The sequence below is a fragment of the Lepus europaeus genome, chromosome 18 (assembly GCF_033115175.1).
Source record: "Lepus europaeus isolate LE1 chromosome 18, mLepTim1.pri, whole genome shotgun sequence".
Classification (NCBI taxonomy): domain Eukaryota; kingdom Metazoa; phylum Chordata; class Mammalia; order Lagomorpha; family Leporidae; genus Lepus; species Lepus europaeus.
The window spans coordinates 56,418,816-56,436,164 of NC_084844.1; the positions used below are offsets into that span (position 1 = coordinate 56,418,816).

Below are 17,349 nucleotides of genomic sequence, written 5' to 3' on the forward strand. Positions count from 1 at the left end.
TCATCATCATCACAGAAGGAGGATGTAACTGAGGTTCATTCCAGACAATACGGCTTGGTGCCCCCAGTAAAACTCAAGGTCAGGCAAAACCCTCAAGATGGACAAGAAGCTGAATGGGATTAGGAAAGTTTGTTGTTGTTGTTGTTGTTGTTTTTTTCATAGGAAAATAATGTGGGAACCAGGAACACCATCTGGGGCTCCCACACAGGTAGCAGAGACCCAAGCACTTGAGCCATCATCTGCTGTCTCCCAGTACATTAACAGGAAACTGGATTGAAGGTAGAGCAGCTGGGACTGGAACCAGTGTTCCATTATGGGATGCGGGTGTCAGAAGCGGATGCTTAGCTGGCTGCACTGCAACACTGGCCCCTCATTTATGATTTTAATTGAACATTTTTTGTGATTTATTTTTCTTTCCTTTCTTAGCACATTGATTATGTACCTCTTTCTTTCTGATTTTTTTTAAAGTGATTGCCCAGGAGTATGCAATATCATTTACAACTAATTCAAGTTTTCTTTCAAATAACATTATCTTGCTTGAAGGACAGTGCAATTACTGTTTAGTAACAAAGTATTTCATACTCTGAACACAGCAGAGAGCTGGATTGAAGGTAGAGCAGCTAGGACACAAAATGGCACTTGATGAGGCATTGGGATTAAATGCTAAATTTATTTTGGTATAAAAAATTTTTTAAATCTGTGTATATGACAAGTCTTGAAAAAGGTCACAGAAAATATGTATTATGAAACTAGGTATAACCTTATAAAGTTTTTCACCAAAATATATTTCCAATTCTGTTTTCTTTGAGGAGAATATTCATGATATTTGATAAAACCAAAGGTCTCGGCCGGCACTGCAGCTCACTAGGCTAATCCTCTGCCTGCGGCGCCGGCACCCGGGTTCTAGTCCTGGTCGGTGTGCTGGATTCTGTCCCGGTTGCTCCTCTTCCAGTCCAGCTCTCTGCTGTGGCCCGGGAGTGCAGTGGAGGATGGCCCAAGTGCTTGGGCCCTGCACCCGCATGGGAGACCAGGAGGAAGCACCTGGCTCCTGGCTTCGGATCGGCGCAGCACGCTGGCCGCAACATGCTGGCTGTAGCAGCCACTTGGGGGGTGAACCAATGGAATAAAGGAAGACCTTTCTCTCTGGCTGTCTCTCTCACTGTCTAACTCTGCCTGTCAAACAAACAAACAAACAAACAAACAAAAACCAAAGGTCTCATCACTCTAAAGGACACTTACAAATCTCATAATGTAGATGAGAACTGATAGGAAAATGTATATTCAATGTTGACAAAGAATTGATAATGGACAATAAAGGGAATTGACAAAGAGCTAATAAATCTAGAAGTCAATGAGCCTCTTGATCAAAAAGTACAAATTAATAATATATTCTCTATATCCACCCTGTTTATGGTAGGCCTTTAAAAAGTTCGTGGAAGAAGCATACTGTCGGGCCGTCGCCATGGCTCAACAGGCTAATCGAGGCCTAGCGGTGCCGGCACACTGGGTTCTAGTCCCAGTCAGGGTGCCAGATTCTGTCCTGGTTGCCCCTCTTCCAGGCCAGCTCTCTGCTATGGCCTGGGAGTGCAGTGGAGGATGGCCCAACTGTTTGGGCCCTGCACCCCATGGGAGACCAGGAGAAGCACCTGGCTCCTGCCTTTGGATCAGCACGGTGCACTGGCTGCGGCGGCCATTGGAGAGTGAACCAATGGCAAAGGAAGACCTTTCTCTCTGTCTCTCTCTCTCTCACTGTCCACTCTGCCTGTCAAAAAAAAAAAAAAAAAAAAAAGAAAAGAAAGAAAGAAAGAAAGCATACTGTCTTCTAATTCCATCTTTCCATGAACTTTTTGAAGCCCCCTCATATTTAATGTTGATTAAATAGTAAAAACTTATTGTGGAATATAAAACACTGTGATTACTCTTTATAGCATAAATGTTGATGTTTCTGATGGGATATTTGACAGTGTATATCAGAAGCACTAATGTCCCAATTCATTATCTTTCTAATATTTTAAAATTCAACTATAAATGGCTGGCGCCACAGCTCACTAGGCTAATCCTCCTCCTGCGGTGCCAGCACCCTGGGTTCTAGTCCCGGTCCGGGCGCCAGATTCTGTCCCGGTTGCTCCTCTTCCAGTCCAGCTCTCTGCTGTGGCCCGGGAGTGCAGTGGAGGATGGCCCAGATCCTTGGGCCCTGCACCCGCATGGGAGACCAGGAGGAAGCACCTGGCTCCTGGCTTCAGATCGGCGCAGCACATCGGCCGTAGCTGCCATTTGGGGGTGAACCAACGAAAGGAAGACCTTTCTGTCTGTCTCTCTAACTGTCTAACTCTGCCTGTCAAAAAAAAATTTAACTATAAATAATTGTACAGAGTACTTTAAGCACCATTTCTTTTTTTTAGATTTATTTATTTTATTTGAAAGTCAAGAGGGAAGGAGAGGCAGAGAGAGAGAGAGAGGTCTTCCTTCTGATAGTTCACTCCCCAGTTGGCTGCAATGGCCAGAGCTGCACCGATCAGGAGCCAGGAGCTTCTTCCAGGTCTCCCATGGGGGTGCAGGGGCCCATGTCTTAGGCCATCTTCTACTGCTTTCCCAGGCCATAGCAGAGAGCTAGATGGGAAGTGGAGCAGCCAGGTCTCGAGCCCATATGGGATGCCAGAGCTTTAGGCCAGGGCATTAACCTGCTGTACCACAGTGCCGGCCCCAAGCACCATTTTGTCTTCCTGCAGGCACATACAGATTGTTCTGATTCTTCTGTAGGAGGAGTGTGAGTGATGGGACCTGTAGGTTTAATGGATGCAGCTTATGGATCTTCAAAGGGCTCCCGTTCCCTCCTTCTGCCGGATCATTTCTGTCACTGGAGACTTTTTGTCTCCCACCCCCAACTTGAACCGTATCCCTCCCAACTACCAGGCTGGTGATAGAAATCTCTGGAACAGAACTTGCTACAGGGATGGTGGTTGAGGTGGATTCCAGACAAGACCAGTTTCTCAGAGGCATTCATTTAAAGGATCCTCTGGGGAAAGAGAACTGTAGTGGTCTTAAGCCCGTTTTATCCTTTGGGAAGTTTGCTGTCTCTGAGTTTCCTCATTTGTTCATTTAGCGAGTAGTAAATAAGCCCCTAGTATGCTAAGTGCTTTGAGACAGAGAAGAACAAACCAAGCCTGTCCTTGAACTCTGTGGCCTGCTGATCTGAAGTCAGGAAATCAGTCCTTACCTGTGAGAGTGAGACTAGCGATCTTTGTGACATTGTGCCTGGCACCCGGACTACTCTCAGTGAATGGTGATTGGTTTTACTCAATCTTCACTCTCCGCAGCAGCTGGTTGAGGCACAATGTTGTCTAATCTGTGCTGAGAGCTCTCCAGAGAACAGACTACCTCCTTTATCTCTGTCACTTGGCTCTGTTGCCTTGTGTACAGAGAACTCTTGAATGATGTCCCCAGTAATTACATGCCTGTCACGGACCTTGGAAAGTAAACAGATTGCTTCTGCACATCCCAGTGTTCTTGCTGAGACTTGGCTTAATTGGCAGCTGGAGAAGCTAAGGTTATGAGGTTGGTGTGTTTCCTGAACAAGCTCTTCCTAAAGCACGCAGCTGCCCACTCTCTTATTCAGCATCTATGTTGACTTTCTTGTGCTGTTGTCATATACATGCTGAACATGTGTATCTTGGAAGGGCTGTCAGCCTTGGGCCACTGAACAGGGAAGAGCCTTAGACATTATATGACTCGTGCGAAGCAGTGACTTCATCGACATCCTGCCCCAAATGCACTTTGATTATCCCACGCTTTGGATGTTACCATGGAACTGAATACTATTACCCGAGAGAGGACAAAACATTTCGGATTCCAGTGCGACATTAAGCCACAGCCACTCAGCCCCATGGAGAGCTGGGTGGTGAAGGACTGATTGTTAGCACAATGAGATTTGTGTAAAATATTGGATGAATCCACATATTTGCCAGCTTCTGAGTCAACAGCCCTCTCCTGGTGCACCTGTCATATCCAAGCTTCCTCCAGATCGCTCTCCCCTTGTGTCTGTGATGCGTTCCTCAGTGTTGACAATGAATGAGGCCAGAGCAGTAGAATGATCACCAGGAAGAAAAGGCAGCGTGGAGACGGCAGCAGCACTTGGGGCTTGCTTCAGAACGGTGGTGCAAGCCAGACAGTGGGGGCAGAGGGGCATTCACAGATCCCTCCCTCTACCAGCTTTCACTCTAACACTAGACATGACCCCTGTGTTAGAATCCTTGGTTTCATACTTGCTCTCCAGAGCCATGATTGGGAAAGATAGACATGCCTGTGGGGGAAGTTCGCAATACATCAAGTATTATTAAACATGAGATAACAGAGCCTTTGTGGCTCTTTCTCCTGTGATGTGCATTAGCCCCTCTCTGTTTGGTGTTTCACCTTGGATGTGTATTTTCCCTTGCACAGGACCAGCTCTCCGCTGACATGTACAGTTTTGTGGCCAAAGAAATTGACTATGCAAACTACTTCCAAACGGTAAGGGTGCAAAAAGGTGAGGCTGCCGAAAGTCTGTTCCTAAGAGTCAAGGGGCACACAACAAGGGAATACGGGCAAGGAACTGGGGGCTGCTGGTTGAGCACACCGTGGGAAAGGGTATGACTCTGACCATGACTGTGACTCTGTCCTGTTATCTGTCACTCCTTGTATGCATTTCATAAAACGACTACCAATAAACCCCACCGCATCTCTGAGGACTGTGGGAGCCCCGTCACCCAGGGCAGCGGTTCTCCGTCCGGAGCACAGGCTGTACCCCTTTCTGCAGGGGACATATGAGAACATGTGGAGATGGCTTTGGTTGTCAGCACCCGTGAGGAGTCCTGCTGGTATCTCCTGGGAAGAGGGCAGGAATCCTGCTCAGCACCCCGCAGTACACAGTACAAGGATTATCTGGCCCCCTTGGCAGCAGGAGCAGTGTTGAGAATCCGTGATCTGTGATAACAAGAGACTTAAGGAGAGGAATAGGGGGATGTATGCCCTACCCCAAGCACATATTTTTCTTCGTCTAGATTTTTGTCAAAGACAGTCACAGGTAGGTGAACAGTGGTTGAGAGAGCCTGTTTGCCTCTTTTTGTCCATGAAAACAGATTGAGCAGGTAGGGAAACCGGAAGACGCAGCATCTAAGTCTTCTGAACTTAAATAGTCTGGTCCAGATAATTTACCTGGACCCAGGTGAATGCAAGGCAAGTTTAAAACAAAACCAAACAAATAACAACAACTAAAAGTTGACCCCCCCAAAAAATACAAAATAAAGAACAATTAAACCCACCTGCTTTTAAAGTTGAGTGTAAAACCCTACAACCTGAAAGTTCTTTGAGCGGATGCAATGTTAAGGAATAAAGGGAAAAGAGGAGCGAGCCTGAATACTCTTAGAATGTTTCATGGGGTAGAGAAGCCTGGCTGTGCAGCAGCAGCCACTTTCGAGCATTTTCGGGAATGACCCAGCAGTTCTGAAGACTCCCCTCCACTCTGGAGACAAAGAATGGGTACACGGTGCTTCCAACCTGGAATTTGCGTTTGGAAACAGGAGTATTCATCCAAATGTATTCAATTGTTTGTTTGTTTGTTTGTTTGTTTATTTTGCGAAGCTATTTAACGTAGAGGTTCTAGAACTACAGAAATCATGGATATGCCAAGTTCCCTTAGGCTTCCCTGAGTGTCCTTTGTGTGCCGTGTGTTTCAGTATTCTGATTTCTTTCTTTAAGAAGCCACATTGCTTTAGTTTTACTTGAGGAGTGTCTATCTTGCCCACCAAGCATCCCCTCCCCTCCCCTCGTACATGCCCAAATCTGGAGGGGGGGAGGGGTGAGTAGTCTTCGGGTTTTAATCTGCTCATATCATCATTCAAGCTGTTTCTTAAATGAATGGGGTGCTCCAAACAGTACACCCCTTGGGCCTGTATCACTGTAGCCAAAGGAGTTCCACCTGTCAGGGAGCTGGAAGAGGACGTGGATCAGGCCACAGATTCCCTGATCAGAGTTAATTTTGCAGAGACCAAGGCATCTGTCTCTCGCAGGCAGCTGAATTGTTAAGTGTGTTTTCCATCTCTGTGCTCCTATGATTGCACCTCTCTGTGCTGCCTATTGCTTTGAGCATGGAGTGCCAACCTCCCTAAGCCACGCTCCTGCTCCAGGGAGCCCCTTCCTGGCCTTCCTGCTTCCTGCCTCCCGTGCTTCCACTCCTTGGCTGCGGAAGCTAATGAGGAAGCATTCCCGTCACCCTAGGCCAATAGGAGGAGGGTGCTGGGGGCTCGAGAGCCTCCTCCCCCAAGCACAAGCTCCTCTGTGCAGTCTGCTCTGTGCGCATTGCTGTTCTTCACCAGAGGTTAATGCTTGTCCTTGTGTTTCTCCAGCTCATAGAAGTGCAAGCTGAATACCACAGAAAGTCCCTGACACTGTTGCAGGCTGTGTTGCCTCAGATAAAAGCACAACAGGGTAAGTGCAGACTTTCCTTGGAGAGGGGAAAAGAACCTGCCTACCTTCCCCAGGCGGAGCAGCTCCCTGTATTTTGTCCACCCTGAGGCTCTGCCCCACACAGTCAGGGGCCCATTAGCTGCTAGAGCGCCACAAGCAGGTGCCTTGATCCAGTTCCAGCACAGCCAAGCGTACTCACACACACCGGCCCTGGGTGGGGACCTGTCAGACTGGAGACAGCTGGCTGGCTGTCCACTCTCTCTAGTCCGCCCCATCCTCCCCACACCATGAGAGCAGAGGCTCACCTGAGCGTCCATTTCCCTGACGGCCATAGGCGGATCCGGGTGGCAAAAAGGATAGATTCTGGCATGGGTGACAGTCTGCAGCTCCTGATCGTCCCTTTCTCGCTGCTGACCCTCAGAGGCCTGGGTAGAGAAGCCATCCTTCGGGAAGCCCCTGGAGGAGCACCTGAGCATCAGCGGCCGGGAGATCGCCTTCCCCATTGAGGCGTGCGTGACCATGCTGCTCGAGTGCGGGATGCAGGAGGAGGTGGGTGTGGGCACGGCCCGGCTGGTCCCTGCGGGCCTCTCCTCCAGGAGAGCTTCACCCCCATGTCGTCCCCACCTGGTCCCGACCCTGGCCTGGGGAAGCCACACCTGGGTGTGGGCACGGCCTGGCTGGTCCCCGCGGGGCTGCTCCTCCAGGAGATTTCACACTGGGTCACGTAGACAGCAGATGGGCTGGAAAAGGGAAGGGGGCCGCCGAATGTTTCGATGCATGTTGGCCACAGAGCACTACCTGTCGTGCTTTCGCCCATGAGCCTCCACTTTTACAGGGAGAGAGTGGGAGATTGTGGGAGACCAATGTAGTCGGTGAGCTTCCACTTTTACAGGGAGAGTGGGAGATCGTGGGAGACCAATGTGGTCTGGACATGAGGAATCTGGCCGTGTTCTAACCCCTCTTTCTTCGTATTCGACATGACCTCGTGATTTTGATGCTGCTGCTGTTGCTACCCTACCACTTCTCCTTCCTCTTCCTCCCTTTCCCCTTTTCTTCCTCTTCTTCCTCTCCTCCTTCTTTTTTTTTTTTTTTTTTTTTTTTTTTTTGACAGGCAGAGTGGATAGTGAGAGAGAGAGACGGAGAGAAAGGTCTTCCTTTTTGCCGCTGGTTCACCCTCCAATGGCTGCTGCGGCCGGCGCATCTCGCTGATCCGAAGCCAGGAGCCAGGTGCTTCTCCTGGTCTCCCATGTGGGTGCAGGGCCCAAGCACTTGGGCCATCCTCCACTGCCTTCCCAGGCCATAGCAGAGAGCTGGCCTGGAAGAGGGGCAACTGGGATAGAATCCGGCGCCCCAACTGGGACTAGAACCCAGGGTGCCGGCGCCGCAGGCGGAGGATTAGCCTGTTAAGCCACGGCACCTGCCTCTTCCTCTCCTCCTTATCATGTACTCCCATCTGCTCCTCCTCCTCCTTTCACTCCTCTCCTTTTCTTCCTCCTCATTGCCTCCTCTTCCTCTCCCTCCTCCTCCTCTTCCTGTGGCTCTCTTGTTCATTCTCCTCTTCCTCCTCCCCCCTTCTTCCTCCTCCTTCCCACTCCTGTTCTTTTTCTCCTCCTCCTCCTCCTGCTCAGTAAATTCCCTAATTTTCAAAATAGAGTTTTTTATCATTTCGATCACAACTCTTTCATCGAGATCCTGGAAATATGATCAATAGAAATATGAGAAGACCATTCGCAGAGCCACGTGTATACAAGGCCCCAGGAGAAACTGGTGGCCGTTGATACTTCATTGCTGTGGAAATCACTTCGTAGGGGTCTGAATCTTGTCTGTGCTTCCTCCCAGAGGCTATTTTCACGTCCTCATTCCATCTTTCTTTGATCTATCCGGTCAGTCTGTGTATTTCGGGCATGCTATGCGTTAATGACTGAGCAGAAGTTGACACAGTGAGCTGCAGAGGGGTCTTAGGACCTTGCCGGGGAAGACTGACCAGTAGCCTGATGAGCCCTAAACAGGCCAGCAGCCCCTGAGTCAGCACTGGGTCACGTGGACAGCAGACGGGCTGGAAAAGGGAAGGGGGCCGCCGAATGTTCCGATGTGTGTTGGCCGCTGTCTGCAGCCACACCTGGGCGAGATGCTGGGTGTTCAGGAGGGAATGGGGATAAATATGATCTTCTTTTGGGGATCACATTCTGTGTGTCAGGCATTTTCACATTTGTTATCGATTTAAGAAAGAGACAGTCTCTACAGTCCCTGAGAGCTGGTAGCCTCATCTTATCTCTCCCCGGCCTTTTCTGTCTAAATTGTGGGGAAGCAGAAACATAGGAAGATAAGATTGAGCCTCTCCCCCGGGATGTGGTCCGTCTTGTTTATTCTTTGCCTCCTTACCCTGCCCCCTTTTCCCTGCCTGGGGCATTGTAAAGCCAATCTCAGATATTACATCATGGCACTGGTAATACTGCAGTGTGTATCCCTAAGGGATGGAGACATGTTTCAGAAACACGATCTCAATCTGTGCAGAAGGTAACAATAAGTTTTTGCTATTGCTGACACTCTGGTCAGTGTAAACTGCTTCTTGAAGAATGAGCTCCAACAGTTCATTCCCAACTCTGCCCTCACCTGGTCATTCCGCCTCTGGCCACACCCTGGCCTTCCTCCATACTTCACACCTGATCCTTCCCTTTGCCAGCAGATATGCTCAGGTGACCCAAGCTTGGAAAAGACTGTCTTCAGTCAGCCTGACCACAACCTCATGGCCCTTCTCTGGCCCTTTTTTGTTTTGTTTTGTTTTGTTTTTTCACTTTTAAAAAATATATTTAGTTCTTTATTTAAGAGAGAGAGTGCCCAGACAGAGAGAACTCCCATGATGTTCTGTGAAACCCCTTTAGGCATCTGTTTTGATCTGACCTATGCTGTGTTGAGAGCGAGGTTAGCTATCTTTGCAGACCAGAAATTCCAAGACCACTTCCTCCTAAAGGAACTTGGAAGTGTGAATGGCTGTGAAAAGTCAAAGGGGCAAGGAGTGGCCACAGCTGGTTTTCCAGTCTTTGGGCTGCAGCAGAGAAGCCGAAACAGAAGCCTGCAACCTGGAGGTTCCTTTCCAGCTCTGACCCGCCAGTCTTCCCTTCGCCTCCTCCTTTTTTTCTCTCTCTGAAGCATGCTTTTGCTACGTGGAGTGCATGGTTCGCTTGGGCTGAGTGGCAGTGATTCCGAAGTAACTAACAATGGGGGGGGGGGGGTGTCGGGGGTGGAAGGGTGGAAGGAAGCTGCTTCAAACCAGCCACAGTCTGCCCTTCCCTGAGGACATAGGTTTTATTTGGTTGTAAAAATGTAGCTACACACACACACACACACACATGCACATACACACATACCCCTTTCCCATCCAAACTGCTAGACCTCTACATCTGACCAGGTCTCAGTCAAACCCATTTCAAGAACTCAGTGGGGCCAGTGTCATGGCATAGCAGGTTAAGCCACTTCTTGAAGTGCTGGCATCCTATATGAACCCATTAGTGTCCTAGCTACTCTACTTCCAATCCAGCTCTCTGCTAAGGCACCTGGGAAAACAGCAAAGGATGGTCCAAGTGCTTGGACCCCTTCCACCCGCATGGGAGACCCAGATGGAGTTCCAGGCTCCTGGCTTCAACCAGGCCCAGCCCCAGCCATTGCAGCCATTTAGAGAGGGAACCAGCAGGTGGAAGATCTCTCCCTCTCACTCTGTAACTCTGCCTTTCAAATAAATACATAAATCTTTTTTTAAAAATTTCACTAAAATATTAAAGAACAAGAAGTCTAGGTACTCAGTGTTTGTTGATCCAACAAATACAAAACCAATAGGATGAGCAACTCCTCCACTAGGCCCTGGGGCCACCATAGTTAAGACCCAGTTCTTGCTCTGACATTGCTTATATTGGAAGGGGCAGGGGGGAGATATGTAGAAAACAGGCAGCTACAATATTGGAAATTATGTTGGGCAAAGTGCACGTTGGAGTTAGGGAGGCAAAGAGTGGGTAAACTCCACATCTGATTGTCTTGCTTGTGTGTGGTGGAGTACAAGCTGTCAGTGACCCTCTGTCTTTTGGCAGGGACTCTTCCGTGTAGCTCCCTCTGCCTCCAAGCTGAAGAAGCTGAAAGCGGCCCTGGACTGCTGCGTGGTGGACGTGCAGGAGTACTCAGCGGACCCCCACGCCATTGCAGGTGCGCCCCACAGCCTGTTGGCGAGGACATCCTGCCTGCTGCAGAGGCTCAGAGGGAAGGGTGGGGTGCAGGTGCCGTGGCTCCATAGCAAGGACATGTGGGCCCGTGGCTTCCTGGTATGCTCCAGACGTGTCCACCAGGACCCAGATTCAGGCCTGCTTTGGAAGGACTTCCCCCACAGCTTGCTGAGACATAGGAGGAAGGAGGCCAGTGCCGTAGTCATCCCAGATCCCATTGCCAGAGCCCTGGGTCCACTCACGAGGGAAGCCACCATTGACCTTGTCCTGGCCTGGGAGCCTGTCCCTCGATGGAGCCCACACGGGTGCTGCAGGCTGGTAGAACTTGTGTCTGGCACGTCACGATATCTTACTACCAATCCTGTGTTCCTGCCCAGGAGCTTTGAAATCTTACCTCCGAGAGTTGCCAGAACCTCTTATGACCTTCGAACTTTATGACGAGTGGATCCAGGCTTCCAAGTGAGTGCCCTTTGTGTTGGAGTGTCTCGTGAGTTTCAGTGTGTTTGGAAATTCAGTCGTCTTTCGGTGTCCACAGAGAGCTGATTCCCATATGGGTACCAAATCTGCAGATGCTCAAGTCCCTTGTATAAAAAGGGGTCGTGTTTGCATGGGACTTACACACAGCCTCCTGCGTAAGCCATCTTTCGGTCATCTCCAGATTACCTTACAATACAATGTGCGTGCTATAGAAGTGGTTGTTACACTCTGTTGTTTCGGGAATAATGGCAGGAAAAAGAAGGCCGTATGTATTGTGCAGACATAACCACCCTACTCCTGACTGCATAGTACATGATCTGCAGTTGGTTGCATCCATGGGTGTTTATGGAAATCATGAAAGCTTCTAACCTGTAGTCTACTCCACCTGTTGATACCTGTCATGAGGGAATGCTTATACATGCACTGAAAGAGGCATGTACCAGGATGTGGACTGCAGCATTAGTTGGGATAGCAGAAGCCTTGACATTACCCAAGGTTCACTGGGGTGGGGACTGGGGGCGTGGCTACATAGACTGTGCTGTGCCTGCACCATGGGGGTATCCTGGAGAAAGTGAAAAGTCAGTGAAACTATTCATGCCAGTGTGACAGTAGATGAGGATTGATTGTCCAGTGACACAAGCTCATAAGGACACATATGCTACTCTGTCTGCTGTAAAAACAAAAATACTCAACACACCCAAAAGTATGGAATTTCTTTGAGCTCCTATGTGTGTAAATGTATAAAAGAGGGCTTTGGAAGGGCTCCTACAGATGGATGGCAGGGATTGCTACTGGAGAGAAGAGAGGGACAAGGGAGTGGCACAGGATTCTTGACCCGTATCTGGAATTGTTAGAAATAACTCTCATGACAGCTAACTGGTAACTCACACACAAGCACAACACGTGCACTACAAGTGCCGTCCCCTTCCTGAGAGGATGAGCCCGAGGGAGCAGCCTCAGCCGGGAGCAAAGCCCAGGACTCCAAGGAAGCTAGGGAGGGTGGAGCAGGTGGAAAGGGAATTTTTCTCACCTTGGTCAGGATCTCTTCCAGCACCTGCTGTGCCACGCCCCTTTCATGGACCCCAGTCCAGGCATCAGAGCTGGCGCCTCTCCTGCTGGTGTTCATGTTTCAGCTTTTCTGGAGGAGAGGCCCTTTGCACATCAGGCCCTCCTGACCACAAAGGCCTTGGTGGAGACTGATAAAAAAATGCAATCCTTTAAGTACTTTTAAAAAATTCTAAGAAGGCTTATAACTAAACTCGTAGAACAAATCTTTTCATAGAATGTTTGGAGATTATCCGTTCCTTAAACTATGTCTTGAAAGGAAGATTTCCTTATGTCTATATTGAGGTCCTAGAATTTACTTATTCAGAAGATATTTATCGAGCACCTGTTAGGTACCAGCAGCCCAGGAACTGGCTATGCAGTGGGTAACATCCACTGAACTAGGCAGCAGGTTGCCTCCTCTGTGCACAGGCAGGGTTGGGCTCCCTGACTGGTGTCCTACGTCCTCTAATGACCTCACCGCTGCTACTTCAGAGCCCTCTCTGGCCTCTGCCCTCCTGCTGTCACTTGCTACCCTAGCACAGGTTCACCTGGGACATAGGATGTGTTCAGAGGAAGTTTTGCCAAAATAGCATTGGACAAGACAGGAGAACATGGAGACATAATAGTAGCCAAGAATTTATTTTAATAATAATAACTTGCCGCTATGACCACTTACAATGGTTGGGTCCTTATCAAATATAACAATATTTAATATGATTGCTAATGTGGGGCCAGTGTTGTCATGTTAAGTCACCACTTGAAATGCCAGCATCCCATATGGGAAACCCAATTTGAGTCCCACCTGCTCCACTTCCAATTCAGTTTCCTGCTAATGCACACGGGAAGGCACTGGAAGATGGCCTAAGTACTTGGGCCCCTGCAACTCACATGGGAGGCCAGGATCGAGTTCATGGCTCCTGTCTTCAGCTTGGCCCAGTCCTGGCTCTTGGGGTCATATGGAGAGTGAACTAATGAATGGAGGATCTCTCTCTGTTTCTCTGTGTGTATGTTGCTTTTCCTTCCAAATAAGAAAATATTTTTAAAGTATATGATTACAAATAAGATTTCATTGATTCATGCGCAACCAATGGCCTTTCCTATCAATTTCCCAGTATCCAGGACCAAGACAAGAGGCTTCAGGCTCTGTGGAATGCTTGTGAAAAATTGCCCAAGGCCAATCATAACAACATCCGGTGAGTAGAGGCTGGAGACACTTGGAGCTCGTTTATTTAACCCATGACTTCCCAGCTCAAAGTCATGGTAACCAGCATGCACAGCACTGTATGGTGTCCAGGGCGTATTGTTTTACTGTACATGGTCTCTTTGAACCTCCAGCCACCCTCAGAGATAAGGAAACCGGCTCAAAGAAGCAATGTGACTTTGGAGGCTCTGCCTAACTACCTACCATTGGCTAATTCAGTTCCTTGATTTGTAAGGAGCAGAGATTAACACCAGCTATGGTACAGACAGGTGGTTGTGGACACCTGGGAGAAGCTGATCAGTGCTACAGCTGGAGGAGACAGAGAGTCCTTGAGCTTGTCCCCAAGAGGCAAGGCAAGGAGAAGATTCTCCTGCTCCAGCATCCGTGAGACCCAGCTGTTGGCCGTGTTACCCGATTCTCCTTCCTGCTGCTCTGGGCTTCTGGTCCTCCACACGGTCCACTTCCCCATCACCCCATCTTGCCAGCACCCCTCTGACCCCGAGCCACTTCTCCAAGCTTCTTTGGATGCAGATTTTCAGCTTGAGTGCCTGTTGCCATCTGCCTGATGATTTCTGGTTTCCTGTTTAAAAATATCCCTAGTGACTGTTCGGCAGTTTCTCCAAAAGTTACATGTAGATTTACCATATGATCCAGGAATTCCACTTCTGGGTATATACTGAGAAAAATGGAAAGCAGGGAGCAGGTATTTGCTGGCTGGAGTTCATAGCAGATTATTCACAAGAGCCAAAAGGTGGAAGCAACCGCAGTGTCTGTGGGTGGATAATCAAGATACAGTGCATCCAGACAGTGGATATGAAACTCTGCTTCTTGCTCCAGTGTGGATGAACCTTGAGGACATGATGCTGAGTGAAAGAAGCCAGCCACAACAGGACAAATGGCACATGACTCCACTTATATGAGGTACCTAGTGCAGTCAAATTCATCGTGACAGAAAGGCCAGCAGTGGTGGCTGCCAGGGGCTAGGGGAGGGGAGCAAGGGGAGTTGGTGCTTGATAGGCACTGGTAGTAACACTAATACTAATGGCAAAGAGTTCCATTTAGGGAAGGTGAAGTTCTGGAGGTGAGTGTACTGAATGCGGCTGGCCTATCAACCTGCCAGTAATTGAAGGACAAAGCTTTAGTACCTTTCATCACAATTTAAAAAATAAACACCAAGAGCAAAAGCAGATCCATACAACCCATTTTTGCATGCTGGTGACCACAGCCCTGGACTGCTGGCCAGCCTGTGCACACACTGTCCTCAGCTTAGTCCTGTGTCCTGGTCCAGTCCCATGTGGCCTCTTGGGCTGAGTCACAGCCAAGAGAGGGCTGTGGGCAGAGTTGGCATGGTGACAACCCAAGTGACTGCGTGGTAGAATCCAACACTGATTATCTCTCTGCTGGGCCAGCGGAAGATGAGTTAAAAACAAACAAACAAAAAAACTCTCAAGGGAGTTACTTCACAGTGCTCCAAGCAGAATGGGGTTAGTTAAGGCCACAGTGTTTTGTCAGTGACAGTCTGGGAAGATATAGATATAATTCACATGCCATTGTGCCCTTTTAAAATATGTAATTCAGTAGTTTTTCAGTGTATTTTTGGTATTGATAACTATCACCACTATCTAATTTTAGAACATTTTCATCATTCCCAGAAGAAACCCTGTTCCTGCCAGCAGTCACTATTCATTTCTCTCACCCCAGCCCCTGCCAGCCACTGATTTCCCCGTTCTGAACAGTCCCCACCCAGGAAGTAACATATGTGGCCTTTTGCACCTGGCTCCTTTCACTTAGCGTAGTGTTTGCAAGGCTCAGCCGTGTGCCAGGACGTGTCCGTACTTAGTTCCTGAAAAGGAACAGTATTTCACATATTTGTCCGCTCACCCTGGAAGGACATCTGGGTGGTGTACACCTTCTGGCTATTATGAATAACGCTGCTATGTCCACGTGTGGACGTAGGTCTCTTGAGTGCACTTGCTGGGCCCCTGTACCAAGTCTCTATTAACGTTTCTTCGTTGGATCCTTCCAGAAAGCCAGGCTCAGGACCACCCCAGCATGTGGCTGTCCCTGCTGGAGAGACACACAGGGAGGATGGCAGGTGACAGGGTTCATAAAGAAGGAAGAACCTTAGAAGGTCATTTTAGACTACATCAGAGGGGAAGATGGAGATTTTTCTGGCGATGTTTGGTGAAGCAGATGTTGACATCTAACTGGATGAATGTGAGTCCGTCTGTTTTCGGAAAGGATCCAGAATTTTCCCATCTGGACACCTGCTGCAGCTTCCTTAAATTGCAGGCTGAGTGAGTCTTCAATGAGAGAAGTTTCTACCCATTCTGGGGAATGCGCCTGCTGTGGAGCTTGGGTGGACGTTTGGCACAATGTTTGAGATGCTACTTGAGACACCTGCATCCCATATCAGAGAGCCTGGGCCAGGTCCCAACTCCACTTCTGATGCCAGCTTCCTGCTAATGCACACCCTTGGAGGCAGCAGGTGATAGCTCACATACTAGGGTCCCTGCCACTCATGTGGGAGGCCCAGAATTGAGCTCCTGGCTCATGGCTTTGAACTGGCCCAGCCCCAGGTGTTGTGAGCATTTGAAGAGTGAACCAGCAGGTGGCAGGTCTTTTTCTGTCATTGGTCGACCCTCTGTGTGTGTCTCTACCTGGCAAATCAATAGCAATTAATGAAAAATGAGTGAGGAAATACATAAATCTGGCCTTTCTCACTTCCTTGCAGATACTTGATCAAGTTTTTATCCAAGCTATCAGAATATCAAGATATAAACAAGATGACGCCCAGCAACATGGCAATTGTCTTAGGACCCAACCTCTTATGGCCACAAGCAGAAGGGTGAGCGCTGAGGGGAGGGCCTGCAGGGGCAGGAGGGCCAGGGCCCTCACCATCGCCAGCCTCCTTCAGTGTTCAAGTCCTGTTTTGTCGCAGCCCGAGCCTGGGTTTTGTTGTTGTTGTTGTTTAGCATGAGGATAAGGCAGAGAACTCTTTGCTGATAGTCTCCGAGCAGAGGTCTGAAAGAAGGAGCCTCTCTGCGTTCATCTGAGTCAGCATCAGGAGCAGTGGGAGGAAACAGTGAGGGAATGGGTTGGCACAGGCCAGCTCATTCAGGCCCTGAACACTCCGTGTGAGAGGGCAGACGCACCCCCACGTGAGGATGCAGACGGTGGAAGGCCGTCAGCCGGCAGTGCTGAGGACCCCGCCTCCTATTGCATCGGCTTCCCTAGGGTGGGGAGAAAGGCACAGTGTCCTGCCCTAGCTCTCACACCGAGGTCTGCAGGGCTCCAGTCCAGCACCCCTTCCCACCTCTCACCCCGCCCTCGTCCGCTCTGTGCCTGCAGGAACATCACTGAGATGATGACCACGGTTTCACTGCAGATTGTGGGGATCATCGAACCCATCATCCAGCATGCAGATTGGTTCTTCCCTGGGGGTACGTGGTGGTGCCCGGGTGTTGGGGGGCAGGAGGTGGGGAGCAGGAATGTCACTTTGAGTTCTGAGCCTTGGAAGCCTAGGACTGCTGCCCACATGCAATGGTATGCTTTTAGTTTTCCCACACATGCGTACACACACACACACACACACACCATGTGTGCAGGTGCACCCAGGTAATGTGGCGGAGTCAGCTTCCTCCTCTCTAATCCCTGTCTGAGGAGCATTCTGGCCTGAAGCTGTCCATTGCCTGTGCCAGCCATGTCCATGGATTGCACGGGTCTGACATCCACGTCACGAATTCCCGAATCCTGGGCTGCTACGGCGGAGAGGAAAGGATCCTTTGCTCAACGCCCTTTGCTTTGTATACGTGGAGCAAGGCTGGGATCTGAGATGGACGGGAGCTTCCTTCAGGGCTCGTGGTTCACCTGGGCGCTGTCCTTTGGCTCCCTTGAGCTGTGCCTGCCTCACAGCATGTAAAGTGGGTAGAGGCTGGCACTCCAAGGCGATGAGATTGTTTTCCATGGCTG

General features: G+C 49.5%; 1 protein-coding gene across 5 annotated transcripts in view; it reads left to right on the forward strand.

Moving 5' to 3' along the window:
• Positions 1-17,349, forward strand: part of ARHGAP44 (Rho GTPase activating protein 44) — a 180,501-nt gene that overhangs the window by 137,348 nt on the left and 25,804 nt on the right. For all 5 annotated transcript variants that reach the window (XM_062175507.1, XM_062175511.1, XM_062175509.1 and 2 more), the window contains 8 exons: positions 4,438-4,506; positions 6,381-6,462; positions 6,863-6,990; positions 10,524-10,635; positions 11,030-11,111; positions 13,289-13,369; positions 16,112-16,225; positions 16,729-16,820. In XM_062175507.1, coding sequence (XP_062031491.1) covers positions 4,438-4,506; positions 6,381-6,462; positions 6,863-6,990; positions 10,524-10,635; positions 11,030-11,111; positions 13,289-13,369; positions 16,112-16,225; positions 16,729-16,820 — 760 coding nt within the window. The remainder of the gene's footprint in view (positions 1-4,437; positions 4,507-6,380; positions 6,463-6,862; positions 6,991-10,523; positions 10,636-11,029; positions 11,112-13,288; positions 13,370-16,111; positions 16,226-16,728; positions 16,821-17,349) is intronic.